Consider the following 10,372-nt stretch of genomic DNA (forward strand, 5'->3'; position numbering starts at 1 on the left):
TTCGGTCAACACTAGCTCTCCCAATTTGGTGACAAGCACAAAGTATAAAATGGACCAGAGATCAGAGATGTGAAGGGGTTTGACTCGATAATCCTGAAAGTTGTGTCAGCTAGCATGAGATTCAAACTTTTATTTTCCTGGACGTGTTGGACTTTACTGTATGTCTCATTGATTTAAATGTTTGAGTATAACCGATGTAATAACCGACAAACGACTCTAGACTATTTATTAAAACGGCTTTGAATTTTTGGACGTGTGCATGGCTGTAGAGAGATGTTGCTTGAGGGATCCAGGAAGATTGAAACAAAACAGTAGTCATTTATTTCATTTTAAGTTACAGGCCAGGAATCTTTGGCTTTCGGAATGGCTTGCGACTGTAAAGCAGGACGTAGGCGTCTGGAGATTGCACGTGATTGTCATGTAGCTCCCGGACCGCTGAGTCATCGAAGCAGTGCCATGTCCGTGTCAGGGTGTTGTGGCACAGAGCAGTGTAGTGACCCATGTTTAGGTGACCTATGTGATTCTAAAGATAGAAAAATAAATCCTTTAAAGGACAGCGTCTTGACATTGATGTTTGTAGACTATCATGAACAATATTTCACAAATTCATATCTCACATTTTTCGTAAATATTTTACATGACACTTTCCTACAATGAGAAGCACCGTAGTCTGTGCAACATGCAACTCCTTCAAAATAACTCTGCCATCAATGTCCAAACTGCTGGCAACAAGAGTACATCCCTAAAGGAAAATGTCCAAATTGGGCACAAAGTGTCTTAGTTTTGATTGATGAGTTGATTTGTTTGTTTGTTTTTAACCAAAAATACAAGTAATACATTTGAATGATTTGAGATTCAGTGGTTAAATGGTTAACTTTACTGCCATCTAGTGGTAACAGAATGCAACGGCCTAAACTTGAAGCGCGTGCATGATGGTGCCTCAGAGAAACCACACTTCGCAAGCCTACCACCAGTTCAGCAAAATGTTATCCCAAACCACTTCCAGTATTCCCTCAAGCGATGGAGTAAGTGCATTGCATTTGTTACACATGCTGTGGTCATCATGTGTCAAGTTTGTCTCCCTCAGGTATCCGAGGCAGAAAGATGGCGGCAAAACATGGTTAGCCCCCTGTTGGTGAGGCATGTTCTTTGAAATATAATTGGCGATTAATTCACCCGCAATTATATAAACTTTTTTGCATATTATTGAAATTAATAGTGTTTTTTTCAAATGAACATTAAAAAATGATTTCACACACTGTTCCTTTAATAAACAGCGATCGCGGATTTGGAATAATAATCCAGCTCGTAAACAATCTTTGACAATACAGTATATGACAACGATCTGGCGTATCACCTAAAAGCAACTCGTAGGTGCAAGGGAAAGCTCAGTCAACGACTTGACTTCACATCGGTTTTACAGTATGGTGCCTTGCATTAAAATTAAACCAGTGGGATTGCACGAACGATATTTTGACGAATACAGTACAAGACTAGACACAAAGATGGGAAGTCCAGATATTTTTCAAACTTGACGATATTGCTCCCTTTCACCAGTAATACCTTAAAATGGGCGGACCGCGGTCCCATTTTAGCTGAATGTCAATTAAACGCTCAAACAGCTTTCTGTACAATACATTTGCAAATACAACACCTAAGATGCATTGAAAGAATCAACCGAGCCAATGAAATTAAGTTTTACTCACCACGACCGCATAGAGACGATAGGATGTGCAGGAAGTCTTCTGTGCTGAGCTGGACAGAAACAAACTGAGATCAAGCTCAGTGGTGAAGGTAACATTAGTTCTCAGTTTCACCTGGTTCTTTCCTTTACAACCAAACCTGCATAAAAACATCCAGTTGACAAAAGCTGTAATACTGTTACGTACTGTATATTATCTATAAAATCAAATGAGACCCAATCAGGGAGGCGCAAATGGAATTTGTGTGTGTGTATGTAAAAGCATCCAAAGATAACAGTACTGTATCGAGACCCACTCAGTGATTTGTTTGCACTAATTCAATTGATTGTTCGTAAATTATGCTTCCTCCTGACCGTTTAAGGTGCAGCACGAGGATTTCAGGGGGTTTGTCCAGACAAGTGACGAGAGCCGTTTCTTTCCTCAGTTCACAGGCTGAGCACAGCATCCTCTCTGCCCCCGTCAGCAGAGTCTGCTCAAAGAACAGAGACAAGCAGTCCTGCACAAGATGAACACATTGAAGGGATGAAAAGTCAAAAGAAATGTCAGGATCTTACTACCCATGTTGCAGTTTGTTTGTTTTTTGTCTGCACTGCACCTGCAATTGTGACCTAAATCCCAAAAATGTACCTGAATGGAGCACTTGCTGATATGTGTTGGGATGGGTAAGGAGAGCACAGTGAAGGTCTGTGTGTTGTGGGTCTGGTGGTTGCACCGCATACAGACAGTCACGTAACTGAGCGAGCCTTCAAACAACTTGGAAACAATGGTCGGCTCTCCCAGTCCAGTGGCGCACTTTCTATCCTGGTCTTGTATCGGATGCTTGGAGGAATGCGTCTTGCGCCTGCCAAACTGCGAAGGAAAGGCCACCATTGTAATATAATTGTAATTTCTTAGCATACAGTACAGTACACCCTATTGATTTTGCACCGGGACAGTGAGTGAGTCGATTTTGTATTTCTTAGGGGTACATCTTGTGCCAGTATCAAGGCACCTTCAGATCGCTGAATGAATTCTGTTCTTTTTGTGCACTATGATTATTCATATGCTGTTTTACTCTTTAATATTTTAGATTCCCCTATGAACCTGCGCAAAGGAGGTGGAAACAAGGACAGTTCTCCATAGTACCTTCTTTAAGTCGTCATGGAGTGCGTTGAAGAGGAGGAGAAGTAGTTCCTGAGCGTCCTGCTGCGAGTGGTTGTTGAACTGGGGCAGGATGGAACACAACAAAGACCTGGCCTCCACAGGGGCGCAGCTGGAGCTCCTCCCCAGCCACATCTGCTCCAGGAGGCGAACAAACACCTGGGCCACCTGACACTTGGCTCTGAAAGAACAGAGACTGGTACAAAAGACAGCCTGACCACTGTGCTCGTCACCGACACTATGGAAAGCCATTTGAGTATTGAGGTGACATTCTTAGACTGCAAATTTCCCCAATGTGGGACAAATAAAGGCTATCTTATCTTATCTTAGCCAGATAAGATGGATGGCCATGAAATGCTCAAATGGTTTCCCATACCTAAGTGGCCATCATATAATCAGCACATTAATTTCTCCACCCCATTAGTGAAGATTTACAAAGTACAGCAATCCCTCCTTTTTCCAGTTAATGGGGGCCAGAAACCTCCCGCAAACGCTGAAAACCGCGAGGTAGGATAGGTTTAAAGTTTCTATTTGATCAAACAATGGTCTGATTTTACTGAAGAAAAAAACGCATACCAAGCTGACCGTTTTGGCTGTCACTTCAGCCTTCGGCTTTGCTGTCACTGCTTCCTTGTGACATTTCTTATTAAAAAAAAAACAAACAAAACACCTGGGATACATTGCCTCAATGGCGGCAAAGGGCTGGCTTGCAGTTTAACTAATCAAAAACAGTTATCGCACACACAACACTAAGATATACTATGCGAGACAGTCAACAGCGTGACGAGACGCAAGGGAAGGTGGGGTGAGGATGCGATAATGCGCAGCCAATCAGCTCACGGGATAAATCTACTTGTGCTCTCATTGGTCGATGTCACGCCAGGAACCAATCACACGCCTTGAATGAGTGCCCATGGCAGTATACCGCAGTTGAGGCTTGTACAAAGCCTCTTCGTCGTTCGTCATGCATGGAAACCTTCTCTGTCGCACATCAACAGGAAACAATGCATCTTTCCGCAATATGGTTGTTGATATGGCTGTATTTTTCTTATTTTTGATTACTATCTTTTTTTTTAATGAATACAGCGTTTTGGAAAAACCTTGAAGCAGTGTAGCCGCAAATCATGAAGCGCGAAGTGGCGAGGGATTACTGTATATGAATTAGGAACGATTTGTGTATCGTTGAACGAAAAGATAACTCAAAAGCACACCAGACTGTAAGGGAGTGAGAATACTGAAAACTGCAGCATCTTAAAAACATCCACTGCTTACAGTGGCACTGTTTTCTCACCGTGCCAACTCTTTGCGCGTGTCCTGGTGAAGAAGATATTCCACCAGGGGCACCGTGGAACAAACACACTGCAACACGGCGTTGAAGTAGCAGAAGTTTCCAGAGTTGTCCAGACCACACACACCGGGTCGGTCCCACCCCTGGAGTCGCTTTTCCATCCCATGACCACTGCTGGTTGTGTTTTTTCTGCAGGAGCAGGAATAAAAAAAGCTTTAGAAACACATATTGGTGAATTCGTAAATAGTGAACCACGAGTAAGCGGGGAATGACGGTACGATGAAATGAAGATGCTGCAAATTCCTGAGAAAATCAATTGAGATTTTGGGAGAAAAAAAAGTCGTGCTGTCTGCGTCACCATCACATTTGCGCAGGTTACCACAGAACAGGCACCCGTTCGGCTTTGAACATTGTGGAGAAGTCTTAAAACAGTCTCACTCATTTAGATGTGTATTTTTATGGTGCGATGTTGGCTGGGGAGTTGGAAACATTCATTCATCCATCCATTTTCCGAACCGCTTAATCCTCACTAGGGTCGCGGGGGGTGCCGGAGCCCATCCCAGCCGTCTTCGGGCAGTAGGCGGGGGACACCCTGAACCGGTTGCCAGCCAATCGCAGGGCACACAGAGACGAACAACCATGACAGTCCCACCAAATTTAGACAGAGGTAAGGCTTTTTTAGGGACGTCCCTTGCTTATGTCAGCAAGCCCCATTCTAGACGTGTTACAACACCGTGGCTTCGTCAAGCCAGATTTATTTATATACCCCTTAGTCACAAAAGAGTCTCAAAGGGTTTCACGAGCCGCCAGCTAATTAACGACATCCCCTGATCTAAAACCCACAGGAGGGCAAGGAAAAACTCATCAACCCCCCATTTAGAGGAAAAAAAAGAAACATTGCTGTTTGTAGACCAACCTTTGCTTCAGGACATTTGTCAGACATTGCATTTCTTGGTACGATGTGCTGTTTAGCTGCGGCAGGACCGGCACTCCGGCACTGTTGTCCAAACCCAGCTGAGAAGCCAAAGTTCTGGTGAACTGGGTCAACTGGACCTGCCTGCCAGAGCTCTGCAGGGTGTGAAGCACGAACGTGTTGATGTAGATGGTGTGCAGTGTCACCCAGAGACCGGGGAGCAGCACGTCCGCCCGTGACCGTCTCGTGTCGGACGTTGGAAAAAGAAGAGCCGGTCCGGTCCAGCCTTTGAGATGCGCTGCAAGGAGGGATAGCGAGTAGAACTTGGACGCGGTTTCCGCAGGCGCAGACGGCGCCGTCCGAATCTCGACGCCCGAACGGGAGAAGATGTCGACGAGCTTGCCCTCCATCCTGACGCAGATGTCCAACCAGACCAGGTGGCGGTGGATACGGAGAGGTCTGATCAGCTGCTCGACCACCTGGACGACGACAGGCTTCCTCCTGCGTCTCTGAAGCTGCTCTGGGACGTACAGGTACATGTTGCAGATGAAGCCCGAGCTTATATCGTAGAGGAGGGCGAGGTGAAGCGAGCAAGGTGTCTGCTGGCACCACAGTTTGTATTTCTTCACCGCCAGGTTCTCGCCAGGCGTGTATAATCCTTGATAGCGCTTGGTCACGTGGCCGCAGAAGGCAGACAAGGCTTCCAGCTTTTCTCGGTCCTGCAGTCGGCTCAGATGCAAGAGGCAGCTCTGGAAGCAATTCCTCTTCAGGACCCCTTTCCATCCTTCTAAACCGAGGCTTAACTTACTCTCCCCCACGGAGAGACCGTCCTGCAGAACCGTGGAGAAGCAAGTTAGCATCTCCGTATAATCTTCCTCGGAAAAAAGGGCGCCTCGCTCCCTTTTTTGAGCGTTCGAAGGTCGAGGACGCCCGCATCTCAGCGCGGAGCCTCTCCTGATCAGCTCTTGCATGGCTCCTCGATCCAGCACCTCCAGAAGGAGCTCTCTGGCCGTGTAGTACACCTGGTAAGCCGGCCCCGTTGGCTGAGTCCTGCGGAAGGGCTTGACCTTCTTGGATCTGAAGATGTTAGGCAGGCACAGGGTTTCTCTGTGCGAGTCTCCGGGCGGATCACCCACTAGATGGCAATCCTCTGACACCCAGTCGCACTCCTTCACTGATAAAGCTTTCGCCTTCATTGTCTCTTCAGAAAAAGCGTCTCGTGAAAGCGATGCGCTGCGTTTTCCAGGATGGATGCCTTGGCGGTGTGAGAGGAGCTTGCATGGCCCGTTGTACGGTGCAAGGTAAGCAGGTACAATGCCCAGACGGCGAGGGGGGTGGTTGCCTTCTCCCGTAAAGATGTCTGCCAAAGTGTGTACTGTACAAATATCTCTTTGCGTGCTCTCGGTTGATCCATGTCCACTGACGCGCTGGAGAATGCGCTGGGGCAGGAGATCTCCAGGGACCCTCGTGTCCCGGCAACCTGCGAACATAACAATCTGTACGCGGGGTCGCTCCCATGACGCCATTTGTCCTTTTGTGGCTACCTCCTGGGTTTGCGTTCGCTTTTAGAAAGACATCTCAAACTCACACTCCTTTCCATTTTCATCCCCACGGTGAGATTATGATTAGACTTGGGCACTTGTCCCCCTGATCAATGTGATATTTGCAGTACACATCATTCAACATAACAAGTTGATGTGTTTGCAGCAATAGGAAGTCAAACATTTGGTTGATTTCTCCGGAATCTGTACTCAATGTGAGTCTTTTTCTGATGACGTTTTAGTTTCAGGCCCTACGTTTAAAAAAATGAGAACAAGACCAATCATTTCCACCATGAAAGTGACCGGTAATATTGTACAACTCAAATGGGGCTACAAACAAACAACTGAGACAAGTGTGCACACCCTCTTATAGCTCATATGTGGTTGTGCTTAGAATGAACCACGTCAACACACACCCGCCACCCTTTAAATTGCTTCTGATTTAACCCCAAATAAATTTCAGCTGTTCTAGTACGGTTTTCCTCACGCGCTTTAGTTTTATTTTTGTCTTTCTAATAGAAGCTTGACAGTTTTGTTTCTGCTCTTTGCAACGGTTAGTAACTACCTCTTTTTGGTAATCACCTGTGTTGTGTTTGCACCAAATGTAGCCTTTTGGATTTATGGCCAAAAAGTTCAATCTTGATTTCATCAGGACATATTATATTTTCCCACAAACGCGGGCCACATTTTAGTTACCATTTCACCTGGAGGGCGGTTATGACTGAAACCATATAAAGAAGTCAAGAATAACTGTTGATTCAACTATTGTTTAAGTTACTATCATGAGTGGTTTGGTAACAAGAAAATGCTTAGAATATATATCATGTGAGAATTAAAAATGTTGGTAAACATTTTAGAAGGGATCATGGAAGTTGACATGCTTGAGCTGCTTCCGCGGGCCACATAAAAGGATGTGGCGGGCCACATCTGGCCCCGGGCCTTGTGTTTGACACCTGTGGTTTAAGAGATTTTCTTATGGTACTGGACAGGGGAGTGCATCGCTCCACAAAAGACAATTCCGTGTGGTTTTTGATACCGTATATGAAATACTGTAAAAGCACAACTTTCAAAATAAAAGCACAGCATATTTGACATTTGACTTCAACCTCAGAATCACAGTGAGCGCCGAGTCAGAGACGCTGGGTGGGCCAGATGTTGACATCACTGTCATCATAACAAAAGCCTTGAGCCAACGACCAGATTTTATTGTGACTTCCACTGTAAACGACTGTTTATGTGAAATATCGTTTGCGCTGTATTGCCCGTCTGTTAATGTTGTACAAAAGAGATTAATAATTGCAAGGATTTTTTTTCCTCTCCTGGGTAAACTGTCAACACAGGTAGCGAAAGTACGACTCGCACTCTGTACTTAGGTAGAAATATGGTTTACTTGTGTCTTAAAAGACTTCTGTGGAAGTCTCAGGGTCAGACCTCTGGACATTGATTCAACTCTTTTTCTTGGGTAAAAGTAAAAAAGCACAGACACTTAATTAAATGTAATGAAGGGTAAAAAAAAATGTGGTTTTTTTTAACTGTCAATTATATACAAGACCTGTTTTGACAACTTGGTAACTCCCTTACCGAGTGCCCCCTTTGCTGCTTTTGAATGAGTTTGAATGACGCAGCAGTCACAACCACTCACGCTGTGACCTTACCGCTGGTTGAAGTCTTCAAATGTGAGAACCGATGTCCATTTATGAAAGCACTTTGTGTTCTAACTTTAGCGTCCACGCCTGCTGCCGTGCTCTCAATATGGACACGCGCTCTTGACCGATAACTACGTGCGGCCGTAGTTTTGACGCGTCATTCAGCCGCCCCCTCGTTCATTCAGCCGCCCCACTGACCTTGGCCTGCGGTTTATGCTTATGGAAGTATGCATGCTGTGCTAGTATCCGTGGCATCTGCGTTTGGATTTGGAACACAGAATTTTTATAAATGATAACAAAATTCACTGTGGTTATTTTGTGTCAAATGATCTTTTTTTTTTTTTTTTTTAACCATCACATTTTCTAATACTAAAAATTCGAACCATCCATTTCTAACGGAATCATTTTTTACCATTGAATAAAATGAAGTAAAAATCTTAAATTCAAATTCAGATGGCACAAAGATCTTTCACCAAATTTAAATTTAGGCGGCAAAGTTATATCTTGTGCCATCCGAATTTGAATTTAAGACAATGAATTCTTTACACTGACAATTTTTCAAGTTAAAATTTGAGGATAAAAATAAACATTTGTGTTAGAAATTCAAATTGAAACTTTGCAAAAATATGTGCAGGTATTGTGTACTTCCATACTTGAGCAAGGGTTGGAACGTTCTTGTAAAACATTGTATTTTTTTATTGGCCTTGCAGACGAGAGAGCTGCATTACTGACCTCGGTTAAGTAGTTCGTGTGAATTGAGGAAGTTGTCAGCTGATAATTGTGCAGGTGACCCGCATGGAGGGTGTTGCTGGATTTGATTTCAAATGTGACAAGGTTGAGAAAAGGCTCGTGAGTGCGTGGAACCATCTCGCCAGCCAGCACAATTAGGGTCAAGGCGAGAACTTATTAAATGTTTACGTCAGGGAGTCCGAACTCCAGCCTGCACGTTTTTCATTCGCCACATGCATCACAACGTTATGGGGAAAAGAGAAAAATGTAAACAAAACTGAATGTCATCAGACTTTTTTTTTTTGAAAAATCCTGCCACAATTTTTTCATTTTAAATTTTAGGTAAATTTGAATACAATGAGATACTTGTTTTAAAATAATTGATAGCTATCATGCAACTTTATATATTAATTTCACATTACACAGATAACATTTTGCTTTGTCACCAGTAAACTGAGATTTGGCCTTTTTTATTTTCTTTAAATATGTTACCTGCTTAGAGTATGTTGATCCCTTGCATGTTGAATTATTTTCTTTATGTTTGTTTATTCATATATGAGTGCGTTTCGGAAACACAAAGGTGAAGTCGTCCCCTTCTGCTTTCCATTTTGCTGTTTGGGGCCCGGAGCTTGGTAGGCAAAGTTTGGAGATCACTGGTGTTACATTTCAAGTATTTCACAAGGGAAAGTGGAATTGTCCCATCCAATAAATGCTCGTGTCAGGCGGTGCATTTGGCTTGATTTGAGTGTGCATAGCTCGAGGGGTCCTTTACATTAAAAGGGTCTTAAAGTTCAAATAAAATGTGCATCGTCAAATGATAAACTGTCAACATAATTATCAAACAAAATTATGGCTAAGTCAATCTGGGAAACCGCTATCCATCGTGGTCGGTGAGGAAAAACATGACTGTGAAGCCTAGCTTTTCAATTTGGGCTGCAACAGTTGCATGTTGTCTTATTTTTATTAACAGTTCTACCTTGACTGGTTGTCAGTTTTAAAAGTTTGTGTCAGCATTCTGGCCTTTCGTAAGGTGGCTGAACGCTGAAAGTGGCTGGGACCTTTTTGTCGTTCGTTTGAGGCTAAATTACGGATATATACTGTATATATATATTTTTTTTTTTCGGGATTGGATGAAAGGACAGCTTTACAGATGGCCTGGTTAGGGCGGCGCTCCTATTCGGGGCACCTTTCCTGAGAACTGTTTTGTTATGAACACGGCGCCAAAAAAACAACACCGGGCTGCCCTCATTTCTCTTGATAGTCAGCAGCAGCAGCAGTAAAGTAAGGACAAAAGCCCAGTCAAAGCTGATTAACTGAAAGCTCAGAAGCAACGTCAACCTTTGGAATGCGTTTCTTTTCCTGGGGACAGACCGTTGTATAAAATATTACGTCCCATAAATGTGGACTGTATT

General features: G+C 43.9%; 1 protein-coding gene across 1 annotated transcript; it reads right to left on the bottom strand.

The window, feature by feature from the left end:
- Nucleotides 1-172: 172 nt before the first annotated feature.
- LOC147207490 (ubiquitin carboxyl-terminal hydrolase 50-like) lies at nucleotides 173-4,307 on the bottom strand. The gene is made up of 6 exons (XM_086106760.1): nucleotides 4,135-4,307; nucleotides 2,829-3,024; nucleotides 2,331-2,552; nucleotides 2,057-2,199; nucleotides 1,707-1,842; nucleotides 173-523 (listed from the first exon to the last, which is right to left on the bottom strand). Exons 1-6 carry the CDS (start codon nucleotides 4,290-4,292, stop codon nucleotides 335-337), a joined length of 1,044 nt encoding a protein of 347 aa, XP_085962886.1. The 5' UTR covers nucleotides 4,293-4,307; the 3' UTR covers nucleotides 173-334.
- Nucleotides 4,308-10,372: the final 6,065 nt, after the last annotated feature.

The sequence above is a fragment of the Hippocampus guttulatus genome, chromosome 3, assembly GCF_054856545.1.
Source record: "Hippocampus guttulatus isolate MCC_2025c chromosome 3, RoL_Hgut_1.0, whole genome shotgun sequence".
NCBI classification, from domain to species: domain Eukaryota; kingdom Metazoa; phylum Chordata; class Actinopteri; order Syngnathiformes; family Syngnathidae; genus Hippocampus; species Hippocampus guttulatus.